Genomic DNA, 16,741 nt, shown 5'->3' with positions numbered 1-16,741 from the left:
TCTTCAGTGTTTTAGTGAAGCCACTTGTGCTGTGCAAGGGAGTTTCTGTGGCACTGGAAAAAGGGGCTGAGTTGGACATCTATCCTGCAATGAGACCTGCTCTGCCTCAAAATCATTATCACCTGAAATGGGGTTTTATTATGACTATTCTACATGGCATTATATGTATTCTATGAATTCAAGGAAAAGTGCTCCTTCATAAATTTGTAAATTGTCTGATTTAGAACTAAATTATGTCTTCTGTGTGTTACCTTAATGGGAACTGCAAGTTCATAATCAATATTTGGCCTCCAATAATTATTGTAGCAAACAAACTATCCTTGGAAAACAATGTTATTGTCATTGCTTGTGTATAGCTGCAATGACATTGCAGTTTTTAATAACTGATGAATTACAAGAAGGTAGACTGTAAAATAATGTACTTTATATTACAGGCAAAAATACATAGTGGTATTCAAATTATCTGATTTAGGGCCCAAACCTGTAAATGCTACCTGTTGAGAGTAGTACTTAATATTATGAGTTGTCCCATTAACTACAAAAGCCTGATCCAGCTCCATTGATGTATAGGGTATTGGTAGCTTTTCCATTGTCAGTGTATGGGTATTTGATCAACCCCTATTGGGATTACCTATAACAATAAAAAGTAGTAAGTGTCTACAGAATCAGTACTTTAAGTAGCTCAGGCCGTTACCTTCTGAGAGTTATGGGACTTAGAAAACTGTAATTCTTCTAATCATTATATCGTATCTCTGACCCACAACAAATATTCACACTCTTCTTTGATAAGCTCCTCTGTGGTTCCAGAATATCTGAGCTTGCCAACATTATATCAACAGAAATAGTTTTGTAAATAAATATCTCTTCCTCCTAAGTGTTTAGGCTTTATTTGTTTGCCAATTTAAACATATTATTTAAACACTGACATGTCCTTGACAGCAGCAGAGTTGATCAAAAAGTTGGAAAATTGATGATGACCTTTAATTGTTAAGCAATATTTTTAATGAGACATTATGACCACTTTTAGTGAACACAAACCAAAAGTTTATATTTGTCAGATTTTCACTGTGCTATTCATAATCTAAATAAGTGTAATATTATTACGTACCCAAAGAAAAAATATCTGATTCACTTTTACAAGTTAGTCATAATCTTTACAGTGAGAAGGGCAGAACCTCCCCTGTTTTGATAGACGCCAAAAGCAATAAGTAAAAATAAAACATTTTCACTTAGGTAATGTGCTATTCTATTTATCTAAGGCTCTAATCGTGCACTGATTCAATGAGACTACTCAGGAGTTTAAAGTTAAGCCCCTGCAGAAATCTTTGCTAGATGTGGCCCTGAACTTTTAATTTAGTTTTTAAAGGTTGACCTTATTACTGGCTGCTCTCCACTTTCTTTGAGTTATCCTGGCAAATTCTCCAGATTTCAGTCCCAGTCCATTTCATCTGCTTCCTAAAGCATCCCATTTTGACCTTGAAATAATGTGTGTGTAGTTCTCATTGACTTCATAGCTGAAAAGCTCAGCCTTTGGGGGCATACAAGCCCCATACGTGCAGACTATGCAATTAAAAGGTCAACCCTAGGCATAGAGGGAATTAAATCTGCTGTGGCTCCAGGGGTACAGAGAGGTTGGAGAGTCCAGGGCCAAAGCTGCTAAAAAGAATTGTGGGGATTCTGTTTGTGAGCCTGCAAAGGCTGAGGTTTGGTATGAGAGTGACTCCCTGATAGTGATCCTGCAAAAGGTGGTGGGGAAAGGGCCTCTTCCCCCAACCCTACAGATGATAATAAGAAAGGATTCTGTCCACAATCCTGCAAATAGAGTGGGGGAGATAGTCCCTAATCGCTGCTGTTGGGAAGGGTTCTATTTGAGAAGTTTGGGTTCCCTCCTGTTCACACCATCACTGTGTTGGGGGGCTTTCTCTCACTCAGCATTTAAAGAGGAAGAAATCTGAAGCTGGGTAGATTCCGGAAACTCTCTTTAAAGAGAGCTCCCTTTTGGAGCTGTCAGCCTTGGGGAGGGTCTCATGCTGCTTGACTCTTCACTGACTGCCTGTTAGCCAAGGAAAAACTGATGCTGCGTGAGGAGGGAAGGGCAGGCACCTAGTGTGGTAAGTGCCTTTTCTGATGTGATTTCCTAGATCCTGAGCATCGTAAAAAGCTCCATCTCTCTGAAGGGGATGGTTTGGGGAAGCTGTGTAAAGCCAAAATCTGCTTCACGCAGCCAGATACAGGGGGGAACTAACCTTCAGAATAGGAAACCGCTAGCAGGGCTGTGGTGCTCAGGAGGTTCACAGAACTTTGGTGATCCCTGCAGTCACTGGGGCAATAATGAGCTGGATAGAACCCCAAGCAAACCAAAACCAGCCTCTGCATACTATGCCATGGAATCTCATTGGGACTCCTATTCTACGGAAATATCACTGACATTCACTTCCCCTCAGTAAAGTCCTTTACTCCATGGACTCCACTGAGCATGCTCAAAGTGAGGTACAGATGTTCCTTTGCAGAGGCTAGTGGTGGTGGGGGGTGTTCCTCTGACAGATGAAATATCACACCTGCTCCTGCATATGTGATCATACTGCCCTACAATCTACAGAGTATGAGCATTGCTAACTCAGCTCAAGGAGATTCATCTTTATCTCATTTGTGATAGGGCCCTGACTTTTTTGTAGCAGAAAGTCTTGTGTTCTATGAACTGTGAAATGGATGAGTAGCATTTCTGGTAGCATTACACAGGAAGGAACTTTAAATAAACCACCCCTGTGTTTTGTTATATTCAGCTCTTCTATTACTGTGAATTCAAAACTGAAATCAGTCCAGGACAATCATTTATGACAGCCACTGGTCTCTACCGCACATCCCTCTAATACTGATGGAGAGCTAGAGGCACACAGCTGAATTAAATCTGTCTCCCTAGCTGACTTAAAGAATAGACCCCCATCAGCCCAGGAAAAAAGGTCCAAACACAGTCCTGTGGGGTGGGAGAACTATCAAATGTGGGGGGGGAGGGAAGAACCCTCCACAATCCCCATCATTCAAAATGGGAGCTACCAAACCCACCCTTCCCTCAAGAAGAGCCATTTCAACCTAGAGTTAGTAGTATTTGCATAAGCACTGCCAGCCACAGTCAGTTCTGGAGCTGGTGTCCAGAGTGGTATGGAATTATTTGATTTATTATGGTCTTTAAAGTTGAGCCAACCTTTCTCTGGGATAGGTAACCCTGCTGCAATTCTAGGATTCAAAATTTTGCCTGGAAAACCACATATATTGCCTATTTAATAGGTCATTTGTTAGGGCTAGAGGTCCAGTTCAATAACAATGATTTTTTTTGCTTCCTTAGTTCTCTGTTGAAAGCCCCACCTGAACCCTGAAAGATCATGTTAGTTGTTTGAGTTGGATTCCACAAATAGGAAACCATAGGGATTTGTGCATGTTTTCCCTAAATTCACTCCTTAGCTACTGCTAGTATGTTATTATAACTCCAGAGACAAGGTAGGTGAGGTAATTTGGATCAGCTTCTGTTGGTGAAAGAGACAAGATTTCCAGCTCACACAGAGCTCTTCAAACCTGAAGAAGAGGTCTGTGTAAGCTTGAAAGCTTGTCTCTTTCACTAACAGAAGCTGGTCCAATAAAAGATATTACCTCACCCACCTTGTCGCTAATATCCTGAGACCACCACGGCTACAGCAACACTGCAAACAATTATGACTCTATTAACTTTCAAAATAAATAATGTGTTTTGAAAATTGGATTTATGAGACTGGGTACAGGGCACCCAATATACAAGATAAACATTTATTTTTACAGTTCCATACATTATAATATAAACATTGCACCCAACATTCAAAATAAATGCTTATTTTTGACACTGGTGAAAAAAAAAGCAAATGTATTTTAATAGGTCTGTTCCCATACTTAAAAAGATCCACCCCAGACCACATATAAATGTGGACATCCTGACAATTTGAACTATTCGAATAACATGTATATATCTAGCAGCATTCACAAAAATTAAGGTAAGGTATTTATTACATAGCTTAATTTGGATGGTAAACTCTTTAACAAAAAGTATTTAACAAAAGTTGCTTTAAACAAATAAGACATACATTTCCTTACTACCCAATGGTCTTTTTGTCCAATTGTAATGATTGGACAGACACTATTTATTAGTAGTTTTAATTGTAAAGATTTGTCTCCCTCGCTAACTGGTTTAGTACACAGATATTTTCTGGTCGGTTTTAGAGCAGGAATATGAACTATGTAACCAAATGTATTCTGATCCCTAAATTACACTGGAATTAAATCTAGAAAAAGAATAGATGCTAACACGCTATGATGCTATCAATACAAATCATAGGACAAAAAAAAAAAAAAATCCTGGCAGTACAGCATCCCTACAACAATGTCCAAAGCGGTATCTCCTATGACTGTGGGCAAAAGAACTTTGTGACATGACTAAATTGTCACAATCAAGTAATTAAAGAATCCGAGGTTGTTAGGGCTGGATCCTTAGCGGTGTTGTTGCGGATGCTCAACATCTTTCAGCAGCGGCTCAGTACCGATCAGGATCGGGACCAGACGTGACTGTTTCCTAAACCAATGTCTTCTTTTATATCTTCCCCCCTCCCCCCAATACTCCATGAATCTGATGGCCCGGATCCTGGTCTCACGGACTGCAATGCAGCAGGATCGAGCCCTGTGTCGGCGAACCTTCAATTTGCAGTTATCTGCTTCATTCAAAATAGAGAACTCGACAGCCCCGACTACTGCTTGGGGGGAAGAATTCGTATGCACCTGCGCTACAAATTCTTTGCTTCATCTATCAGGAAAACATACTGTCTAGTTTGGGGTGTCGGGGGGGGGGGGAATACAAGAAAACAGGTTGTAATGTTGGAGACTACTCGATTATCGGACAACCTGCGAGTCACCCAACTGGAGCGACAAAAACGGGAGTAGGAGTGGAGGATGGCGGCGAAAGACGCCAGTTCCCAGGTGACATTTGTGTTGATTTCATTAATCAGACTTCCTGGCAATTCTCCAGAATCCAGCTACGGGTAATAGTTAATTCCCCATTATTAATAACATGTGAAGTCCAAAATATTGATAATTTTGCCGAATTTCTCATATAATTTGTCCCCTTTATACTTTCATATAGTTCCTCTTTAAAGGAGTGACTCTAGACTGTATAAGTTGTCACCGTCTATATTTATAGGCTCCCATTCCATTTGGATTTATTGTAATATGGAAATAGCACTAATCCCTGGTGGTTGACAACAGTTCTGCTGTAATCCTGTATTTTACAGTCATACCCCTTTATTTGCATAAGACTGAAATTAAAGGAAGAAAAATCGATTCATTTGACTAGCTTAATCGAGATTCATTTTTTTGAAATGGGCTTTTGCCTGTAGACACCAGAGGAGATAAATGATTCAGTTCAGAACGAAAAAGGGTGTTGTCCGTGTGAGTGGGATCACGGAACCATGTAGTGTAGTTAAATGTCACTTGTACAAGTGATTCAGCGACGTTTAAAATCTACTTCCCCGTATGTTCACTTTAAGGAGAAGAAAATTCTTTTTACAATTTAGCAGGACAAACAAAACAAGCAGAAGCTAGGGGAAGAGGCTCTCCATTTCAAGGCAGGTCATTAGTTAAGGAAAAACTACTCAACTGACAAAATCCGAGGCAAGAAAAGTTCATGTGGAAAAGACTAAAAGAAGCTGTTGACCCAATAAAGTGTTCTTACCTGTCTAGGCAGGTAAACTGATCCCCAAAAGAGAGGAAAGTAAATGCAACCTTATCGCATCTCACCTGGTCGTGAACTCCTCCTGCTGAGCGACTCAGAGTTCAACCCTTAAATCAAAGACAGATTCCAAATGGGTATCGTCTGAGTCTGAGGCATACTTCTAAAACAAAGAGATGTCATATGCTGGGCTGGCCTGGGAGGTGTTAAAATGCACGAGGCTATATTTTGCCCAAAAATTGTTATGGTGAACCGTTTAATCACTGTTTACATTTCAATCAATGCTGCAAACTGCCGAAGTGGTTTTATTCTGTCTAGATCCTTCCATAAAATTAATTTATTTGAGCATGAGCTTTTGTGAGCTACAGCTCACTTCATCGGATGCATACTGTGGAACTGCAGAAGACATTATATACACAGAGACCATGAAACAATACCTCCTCCCACCCCACTCTCCTGCTGGTAATAGCTTATCTAAAGTGATCATCAAGTTGGGCCATTTCCAGCACAAATCCAGGTTTTCTCAAATCCAAATCCAAATCAAATCCAAATCAAATCACAAATCCAGGTTTGCTGGAAATGGTGATCACTTTAGATAAGCTATTACCAGCAGTCTTCTGCAGTTTCCACAGTATGCATCGGATGAAGTGAGCTGTAGCTCAGGAAAGCTCATGCTCAAATAAATTGGTTAGTCTCTAAGGTGCCACAAGTACTCCTTTTCTTTCTGCGAATACAGACTAACAGGGCTGTTACTCTGAAACCTTCCATAAAATTTCATTTTGTCTTGGTATTTACCGGATTCTTCGTGGAATCCAGATGCTGTTTAAATTAATCGAAGTGCTTTCTGGGAGTGAGAAAGGAGGATTCAGGCTTTCACAATTTGTGTTGTCTCTGCCCAGTATTTAAAAGAAACACTTGCTACACCTGGCGATCTGGCAATTTTAGGATTTTCGTTTTATTGCCATTCGTGTGCGGTTTTGTATGAATGGAAGTAATAGGACTTTCCTGTTTCTGCTTCTTTTCTGTAGAAGAGAAGTAAGCTTCTTTTTCCAGATAGATAGATAAATAGATGATACCATCACCAAGTTTAGACAAAACAATTTTAACCCTTCCCCATAACACTCGAATAATATGGAAATCCTTTGTGATAATGACCAATTCTACGGTGCAGATCTGCAATTAAATGTATATAAGGAAAATAAAACGAAGTCTATATAGTAACGTAGAAGAAAAATATCCTTAGCTGCATGGAAAGCGACAGATGATTGAAACAGCTGCACTTTAGGGATGTGTCCCTTAACAGAACATCTGTTTAATGTCGATCAGAAGATCTCATTTGGCTAAAAACCAAGTCGCCACTTCAAATTAAACCTGAAGAATTACCTGCAGGTCCTGTCCATTTCAAACGCAGTCTCTCCTAAATTAAGCGGCAACGTTCTTCTGCTCTAGGAAAAACAATTAAACAGCTTTTCCCTCTCTCTTTTTTTTAAATAACTCCTGATAATTTAAAGCTTTGTTTCTGCGTTTGTTACCCGGTTTGTGGAGAAACGAAACTGTGGAGAGGTTGGAATCCATAAATAACTTTTATATTTGGCAAGTTAGTAAGAATGGCAAACGCTATTTTCCCCCAACTTTATTCTTCACTAAATGAGATGGCAAATTGTCCAAAAATATGCCATTTCACCTCGTTCATTGTCATTATTTCCCTACCTGAGGCCTGCCTGGAATACCGTTACTCAGAAATATTGCACAAACTGGCTTCAAAAATTGTGTGTGTTCTGTAAAATAAGTAGGACAAGTCGTGACTCGCTTATATTAACAATTTACATTAACGTATTTCTCATTTTAATCTTGTTATTCCGCCCGCCCCTCCCCAATCTGCAACATCCTCCGATTTCTGATGCGGAGAAATCACTGACAGGAATTGAGACTCTGACCCCCAGTTAGACAATTCAAAGCAGAGCCCCTCCCCTGTATTATTGTTCTGTATTATTACTCTGCAAAACAAATTATCTTGGAAGAAAACGATTTCACGGATTCGTTAGAAATAGGCACAATCCGCACTAGTTCGGTAAGAGGAGAGGAACCCTATCACTTGAACCAGGGGCACACGATTATAGCCTAGCAAACACACTTTGGCAACCAGACTCATCCCAGAAGGTTTTATCTGGAGTCACCCACTCACATCCTAAGAAGAGTCTCCTTTCTTTCCTGCCTGGAGTGACTTAAAAGTATGGCACAATGCAGTAGACGCCCAGATCATCAGGCATGTTATTACATAGAGTTGCAACAGCTAGCTGGCTAGAGCGATCGACTGAAAAGTCCTCTTTTTAAATACCCGCAAAAGATAACCGCCCTGATCCTCGAGGTTAGATCCACCGCTACACTCAAGAAAGTATATTGGAAGCCAGTCTCTCAAGCAGCAGGCTGCAGTGCAGTAAAGGGGGGGTGGGCATTGCGGGAATTTCCAGTAGCGGCCGATTCTTTGCCTCAGGCAGCTTGATTAGTATACGAAAAAACTGTTGTAAGAAGATTATAAGCTGCAGTTATTCATGTGGTATTGTACCCAGTAGCTGTGTTTAAAACAGGTATGTGAGTTTGACGTAGCAGCTGGACAACAGGAGGCGCTGTGACTTTGTTCAATCAAATAAGTCTCCTATACACCTATAACTTCAGTGAAACAAGTGTCTTACAATTGCCTTTCAGCAGAGGAAACCTTTAAACGTTTAAAAAGGGGGCTGATTCTTTAATCAGTTATGTGTGCTGATATCATTGCTTACGGTTTTTGGATGGACGGAGAATGTAATTTTAAACAGACTCACTTTCGAGCCAGGTGATATTTCTGTTACACTTTGCCTTGAGACGTGTCTATATAATTTTGCAAGTGTATCTAGCAAACATGTGGCGTGGGCAGTCGTCTTTTCGTGGGTTTTAACTGATCTCTTTTGGGGGCGAATATATTTAGGCAGTTGTTCACTAGTCTTACATTGCTGCGGAAAATAGGATACTATCTTGCTTATCTCACTCAAACGAAGAATAGTTTGTAGCATAGTCACCTGAAAAAGAGAGGACCTTTTGCTGCTGAAAACTGCCAGTTCCATAGTGCATTTGTGTGTACTTGTATGTTATCCAAACAGAACCAAAAATATTGAAATAAGCACGTGACTCAAAAAGTACTAATCCATAGATTGATTAGTACTCATTAGATAGATAGATAGATAGATAGATAGATAGATAGATAGATAGATAGATACTGCATTGTGTAATGATATTGTCTCTTAATACGTTCCATGTGGATTTTGTTTCAGCCTAAATCTTTTATTTACAGTGTGACCATTTTAAAAAGTGGATTGTAATCCAATGCTTTTATCTTTTTATTTCTTTAACGGCACATTTTTATCCCTTGTTCTCGCCTGCTGTTTTCAGCGTTTTGTTTGTTTCCAGGATTTAACTTAATTCTGTCGCCAGATTTAAAGAAAAAAGGGAAAGAAAAATAACAAAGAAAGGGATACCGCGTTTCTTAGACAAGTTAAAACATATCTCTTCAAAGCAGAGATATTATATATGAGACTATATATTAGAATGTTAATTTATTTTTAGGTGCTTCAATAAGAAAGTTGTTCAAGGTGTGATCCACTAGAATTTACCACATTATTAGTAAAAAAAAAAACCAAAACAAACCAAGGACAGTTAAATGTGGAAGCAACCAAAAGCCGTTGTATATGTCCCATCTGATAAACAACTGGCAAAGAAATTCAGATCACTAGTGTATTTTTAAGGTTTGCTATGATTCGTATATAATCGATTTTCAAACGCTCATGAAATTGCAAGGTGGTTTGTTCCCGGCCCCCTGCCTTTCCCCGAAAGCTTTTTTACAACGAAGTAATACAAGTTCTGTCATCGGGACAAACATAAAGGATGTTGCTAAGAAACCCAGGAAGAGTCTGTGATCTTGACATCAGATCAGAGAATCACAAAAGCTAGAAATTGATATCTTAGTTCACCCAGTTCACCCCCCCTACAAGGGCTGGATGGATCGCTCACGTGCTTTTCCACCTTTTAGCCAAGTAAGCCCATTGTCAGGCAGGCACCCGCATTTCTTGGGAGAAGTCAGAATAATGCACAATTTAAGTTACTAATCAGGCATCCGCTACCCATTGTTATCACTATTCTTGGGTGACTATTTCCAAGCAAGCTTCTGGGCTGAATGCTTTCTATAACAAAGATATAAAATGGTTTCAGTGACTCACCTGATGTTTGTCAAATATAGGTTAATGTCAGTGGATCCGCATTCAAGCTGGTGTTCGTGTTTATTGGATGGCTTAGCGTCATGTCTCACCGCTGTGACTCACATGGCATGGTTTCTAAACGTGTGACACGGCAAAAGAGAATAATAAAATATACAGAAATAGAAGCCTTGTATGAAGGACTGGACTGGATTTAGCCCATGAACGTGTCAATAGAATGTTGGAAACATATGTTCGAGAACCTTGATTGAAATTGGAAGCCCCAAAGTTATTTGCCTTGGTGAGTCGGGGGGTGGGGGTGGGGATAAGTATTGTGTGGTGTGATCATAAGACTAGTTCTCATTTCTTGGTGTATGTTGGCTGCAGTGCTCAGTCATTACTTTGAAATATATGCCGGTCGTCAAGTTAAAGGAGCATCTACTGTACTTTAGTAAACACAGCCTGCTAATCTCCGGGTTTGGAGGCTGGGTGGCCTTTTGTATTCTAGTCACACAGCGAGGGCTGCCCTTCCTTATCTACTTCGTGTAATTTCCAACGATCCCTGCTAGCATTTCTACTGGCCATTTGAAAGGACGGTATTTTCCTTTCCTACTCTTCCCCCCCATCCCTCCTCCCACCCCGGTCTCTCCTTCATTCCCCGTAGCTTAAACCAATTACACTGCTTTGCAAATAAAGTGACGCCCCGGGGGAGTTACAAGCGAGTGGAACTGCCTTGTTTGCAGGTGCATCTCCGGCTTTGTAGGTGCGAACGTCTTTGTGCGGCGGACAAATGGGGAGAGGAGGAGGAGGAGGTGGGCACTTCTGCGACGTAAGATCCACATCAGCTCAACTCCACTCACATCCCAGCCGGCACTTCCTCACTTTCTCAAGTGTCTCGCCCAACACCGCTCCCTGCCTCCTTTTTGGCTTATTATAGACCAGATCTCAACCCCCTTCCTCCCCCGCGCCCCGCGAGTTGGCTTCTTGCTAGACTGGGGCTGTGTCAAGCTCCCTTTCCTGCTGCCTGTCTCTTGCAAAAAGGCTGGATGGTTACACCGGGCAGGTTGGCTCCATGATGTTAGGTGCTGTAAAAATGGAAGGGCATGAAACTAGCGACTGGAGCAGCTACTACACCGACAATCAGGAGGTGAGTGAATCATAAGAGCTCCCTTGTTTGCTGCCCCTGAGCCGCTGTAGCGGGCTGGGGGGGGGGGGGAGGCTGGGTGTGCGTGTAACAATATGGGGAAGCGGTTTGCACTCTAGATCCTGCCAGTGCAAACGTGCCTTTTCCAACACTGAAGCCGGCCAAGCAATAAAGAAACCGCCACGCTTTCCAATAGCCCCATGATAATGGGGCTGCTGCTTGTTCTTGGAGTGAGTGGGGGTGCAGGGGGGAGTTAGCGAGCTCGTTTAAGAGGCGTCATTTGTACTTTTGCACAAACAAAAGCCCCCCGTAAACTCTTGGGTCGGTGCACAGGACTGTGCCCGAGCTCTGAGCGCCCTCAGCCCTAGGCTCTCCAGATGGTGCAGTGTGAGGGCCACGAGTTGCAAAAACCCTCGAGAACACTAGCGCCTTCCGTCGCCGTGGACGAGCTTGACTTTTAAGGCCTTCTCGTCCCACAGTTTTCAACGGCCTCACCTGTTAATTCTGGTGGTTTACTGGGCAAAATAATCAGGCGTTTGTACTTTGCAACAAGATTTTTGAAACGTGGGTGCGCTTCTGCCCGGAACCGGAGGGTGGCGCTGCTGAGAGTCGGATCAGGCTGACACCGGGGACCTGTCTCTTTCTCCATTCCCTTTGCATTTCCGTGTTGTTCTTATTTTTACAATTATGCTCAGAAGGAACAGAAAGAAAAGATCAAACATAAAGAAATGCACAATGATAGAGGGCAAATAAATCACCATTACGGAGTGACTTACCTCCCCTTGGAATATGGATTAAAACACAACAGCGATTGCTGTTTGCACATTTGTGGATGTGGCCATGCAGCTTTCACACTGGCATGTTTGTGAAACACAACACAGTTAGCATTAGAGAATATCTAAAGTCATGCACAGATTAGTACATAAAAAGGAGACACTTCACAGCCGAATTGTAAATGTGTAGGGCTAAAATGCGGGATATATGCTAAATATTTACACACCCATTTTTGAGTGTATATGTGTTTAATGAAGGGGAAAATAAGAGTCATATTAAATACTTAGCTTTTCTGTATTTACTATTCACTACCATAAAGTCCTGGAAGCCTCCCTTTTACTATGTTAGAGACAATAACTTATCCTTATTTGTTACTACAATAAACTCACTGTACATATTTTTATAAGGGAAACGCATTCCTGTTTTAAACTGTTCTGTGAAATAATTACCTCAATTTAAATTAAAATCAGGCTTTTAGAGAAAAAGGCAGGGTTGCTTATAATAAGTAGCTGCAAATACTACAGTACATCAACAAAATAATTAAACATAGCTTTTACTTGACAGAGTTGCATTTGTTCACTCTTAATTGTAAATGAACGAAAAAGGCCTTGACCCCATTTCTATTAAATTAGATTTAGTACCGGTTTATATACCTTTACTAATTTTGGTGATAGATTTTTATAATAGTTCTGAAATATGTCAAAGTCGTAATTATATTGCACATAAGAAGATTATAGAAAATCATAAGGAAACACAGTATAGAATTCAGAGTATTTATACTTTGGGAAGTGTTTTTTAATGTTAAATAATGTGACACATTAGATATAAAACAAATAACGGAGCATGCGTTGTCTTTCAGAAATGTATAAGTAAAATAATACGGTCTGAGCAGGAACTGCTGAATTTCTTGTAATAGTATATCATTAGCTTGTTTAACAAAAAATTCAAGTACATGGCAGCCATATGTATGATGATTCTTTTGTAGCAAAACCTAGGCAATTTAATTCCGCCTTGTCTAAAATGTAATCTGACAATGCACACGTTTGTTCATTTTTATTAGTTGTATTAGTTTTTATTAACTAATCAAAACATTAGTAATATGGAAACAGTCTAAGAGTAAAATCTATCCTGTTTTAGCCAATTGTTTTGCCATTATTTGTAAGTATGGCTTTGGTATGAAAAGGTGAGATTGTACTTTAGCGTAACTTTGTAACGTAACTGTGTACTGCATCAGCCGTTGGGGATACAAATACAGGCGCCTTTTCCAAATAAGCACTGAGTAAAAATATTTAGCTTTCTCATCCCACTACCTTGTGCACAAAACGGCTGCAAATAAAGATAGCATCGTTTCAGTATGACAGTAATGAAGTGACAAAATATTAAAGGCAAAAAGGCATTCACGTTGGCTGGCCGTTTGTAAGACACGTCAGCTAATACACGTTTTTATATATTTTTGCTTTGTATATGTCAATAGGGTGGAGGTATAGGAGCAAATCTGTTTCAATGAAGCCTGAGTGTCTTGCCTTGCCCCGGACAGTCAGATCGCCTCCAGAATTGCCGTGGTAACTTTCCTGGGGCTCGGGGGCGTTATTGCTTTGTGTAAGGCAGGGAGACATTGCCCCGGCCTCTCGTGTAATGAACTCTTGCTGGGGGTGGGGGGGGTCGCTTTCCTAAAGTGTCCCGCCTTCTCTTCTGCTAACCGCCGCTCTTAAACTTGTGTCCCTGCTGCAGGCCTATTCCTCTGTTCCCGTCAGCAACATGAACTCGGGACTGGGATCCATGAACACCATGAACACCTACATGACTATGAACACTATGACTACCAGTGGCAACATGACATCCAGTTCCTTTAACATGTCCTACGCTAACACAGGGCTTGGGGCAGGCCTGAGCCCGGGCACCATGGCCGGCATGTCTGGGGGCCCCACAGGCGCCATGAACAGCATGACTGCCGGGGTGACGGCCATGGGGACAGCGCTTACCCCGACCAGCATGAATGCCATGTCGGCTCAGCAAGCTTCAATGAACGGCCTGAGCCCTTATGCCAGCATGAACCCATGCATGAGTCCCATGGCGTACGCTCAGTCCAACCTCACCAGGACCAGAGACACCAAGACCTTTAAGCGAAGCTACCCCCATGCCAAACCCCCCTATTCCTACATCTCTCTGATTACAATGGCTATCCAGCAGGCTCCCAGCAAGATGCTGACGCTGAGCGAAATCTACCAGTGGATCATGGATCTGTTCCCCTACTACCGGCAGAACCAGCAGCGGTGGCAGAACTCCATCCGCCATTCCCTCTCCTTCAACGACTGCTTCGTCAAAGTGGCCCGGTCGCCCGACAAGCCCGGCAAAGGATCCTACTGGACCCTGCACCCCGACTCCGGCAACATGTTTGAAAACGGCTGCTACCTTCGCCGGCAGAAGCGCTTCAAGTGCGAAAAGCAAGCGAACGGCAAAGCCGGGCAGGAGGGCAGGAAAGACCACTCCGGCGCCTCCAATTCCAGCTCCAATTCCCCTTTACACAGAGGTCACAATAAACCTGCCCAGCTGGAAAGCGCAACAACCTCCGTCTCCAACCCCAACCCTCCCGCCAGCCCCCCGTCTCTGGACCACAATGGATCCAGCACTGAGCTTAAGACCTCGGCTTCCGCGGCGCCCTCCGCCATCAGCTCGGTCCCAGCCTTGGCGCCTGTCCCCCACCCGCCGCACTCCCTAGCCCACGAGTCCCAGCTCCACCTGAAAGGCGATCCCCATTATTCCTTCAACCACCCCTTTTCTATCAACAACCTCATGTCCTCCTCGGAACAGCAGCACAAGCTGGACTTTAAAGCCTACGAGCAGGCTCTGCAATATTCTTCTTACGGGGCGGGCATCCCAGGCGGGCTGCCCCTGAGCAGCGCCTCCATGGCCGGGAGGAGTGGTATTGAGCCCTCGGCACTGGAGCCGTCCTACTATCAAGGTGTGTATTCCAGACCCGTGCTAAACACGTCCTAGCTCTGCTCCCTCACCTCCCGCATGGCGAGTCTGATTCTCCCTGTCTCTAGCCCGGTAACAAAACTGTCACGTTTCCGCACGCTGCGTGCGAAAGGACTGTTACTTTATTATTGTGCTCCAACGCGTTGTGTATGTTATTATAAAACTGGCCCTCCGGCGAAGTTGAGCGAACCCCCGTTGTACATACTCCCCGCCCCTCGCCTCTGCCCCTCCAAAGATCGCTGTCGCCTCTGCGGGGTGTTATTAACAAGAGAGAGAGAGAAAAGGTTGTTAAGCTTGTAAACTATTTGTTTGTGCTTTCCATCCCCACCCACTCCCCCCTTCTGTGCTCTAGAATCTCAAGCAAGTTTACAGGTATGTGGCAATACTTTTAACAATACGGAGATGAAGAAGCAAGCAAGCAGACATATAAGGTTCTTTTTTTAATTAAAAAACTTTGAAGGACAATACTGCTGTGAAGTAGCAAAACACTAATCTCTAAGCAACAAGAAAACCATTTACTTTCTCAGATTATCCTTTTGATACTTGCAAAACACTCGTCGGTTGGTAGAACAGGCATCAACACAGATGCTATGGGCCGGATCCTGCACTCTCACTGATGTCAAGGGGAGTTCTGGAGCGCAGAATTTGGGCCAGATATTTCCAAGCGTTACCTCTCTTGGGATTTAATATAAAGTTACAGAGGTCACAATCAGTTGGATTTTTTTTCCTCCCAGGCTGTTACTGAAGATTCTCATTCATCAGGAACTCTCTTCAACATGTGGATGACATGATTATTTCATTTGAGTCTCTTCATTGTGTACAAACTAGACCTATATATGTATAACAACGTTATTTTCCCCCCAGAAAATATTGAATATTAACCCAACGCAAAGAAAGAGGAAAGAGAGAGAGCTCTCTCTCCTTCTATCTGTTTCAGAATGACACATCCAGAATTTTTTATGGCCGTTTAATTATTGCCATTGTTAGCTTGTTTCATCCAGTGTTAATGCACTTTCCACAGTTTTACACGGTGTTAGCATAGACAGACGGGTTTTATTATTCCTGTTCGCTTTCTCAATGTTCTTAATTTATTGCATGGTTTATATTTTCTTTCTTTACAGCTGAAATTGCTTTAAATAACAGCAAGAAATTACACATGAATTTTTTAAAAAAATGTTAATTTTATAAATGTGATTGTAATTGAAAAATATTTTGATTTAAAATGATAACTGAGAATTTAAGCCGTGAAGTATGTTTTTGATCATTTGCAGTTAAGGACTTTAAATAAATCAAATGTTAACAATGAATGATTTCTGCTATTTTCTTTCGATTGCATATGTGTGAAGGATAGAATAGACTTACATAAAATATAAAAAAAGAGGGTGGATATGAAGGCATGATAAAGACTTATTAAATGTTGAAGAACTCTTAACACTGTGAACCAGAATGGGGATGCTGGCGTTAATAAAGAAAGTGATATCTGCTTTATTCGATAGATAGATAGACCACACAAGCTCTCTCTATATAGTAAATATATTCATGCATAAACATCCACCTCGAATTTAAAATTCACTCGCTATGGAAAAACTGCAGTTAGATGAAAGTATAATATCCTTTTTCTTTAGCGTTTTAAGACTACAGAAATTATCTTAACCGGTGCTGTGAATCTTTTGTCATTTTAGGGCGGGAAAGAAACTGAAAGTATGTCTCAGTGTGTGTACAGTTTACTAGGAAAGTAAAACTAACATTTTACACAATATTTAAAAGGTAAAAATCCACCGCAGAGTGTGCTTTTATTTTAAATGCCATTAGATGCTCCCTACTGTATATTTAATCTGTATTTATTGCAAATTATGCAGATGTTTCCGAGTCCAG

General features: G+C 41.7%; 1 protein-coding gene across 1 annotated transcript; it reads left to right on the top strand.

Annotated features, from left to right (window-relative positions):
- The first annotated feature begins 11,041 nt into the window (after positions 1 to 11,041).
- FOXA1 (forkhead box A1) lies at positions 11,042 to 14,884 on the top strand. The gene is made up of 2 exons (XM_077820337.1): positions 11,042 to 11,116; positions 13,619 to 14,884. The coding sequence occupies exons 1-2, from the start codon at positions 11,042 to 11,044 to the stop codon at positions 14,882 to 14,884; spliced, it is 1,341 nt and encodes a 446-aa protein (XP_077676463.1).
- The last annotated feature ends 1,857 nt before the right edge of the window (positions 14,885 to 16,741 follow it).

The sequence above is a fragment of the Eretmochelys imbricata genome, chromosome 6, assembly GCF_965152235.1.
Source record: "Eretmochelys imbricata isolate rEreImb1 chromosome 6, rEreImb1.hap1, whole genome shotgun sequence".
Lineage (NCBI taxonomy): Eukaryota > Metazoa > Chordata > Testudines > Cheloniidae > Eretmochelys > Eretmochelys imbricata.
This window is presented reverse-complemented; position numbering and strand designations above follow the sequence as displayed.

Coding starts and splice junctions, on each gene's coding strand:
- FOXA1 (XM_077820337.1), top strand. CDS start 11,042: ATGATGTTAGGTGCTGTAAAAATGGAAGGGCATGAAACTAGCGACTGG. Junction 11,117..13,618: donor ACTACACCGACAATCAGGAG/GTGAGTGAATCA, acceptor TCCCTGCTGCAG/GCCTATTCCTCTGTTCCCGT.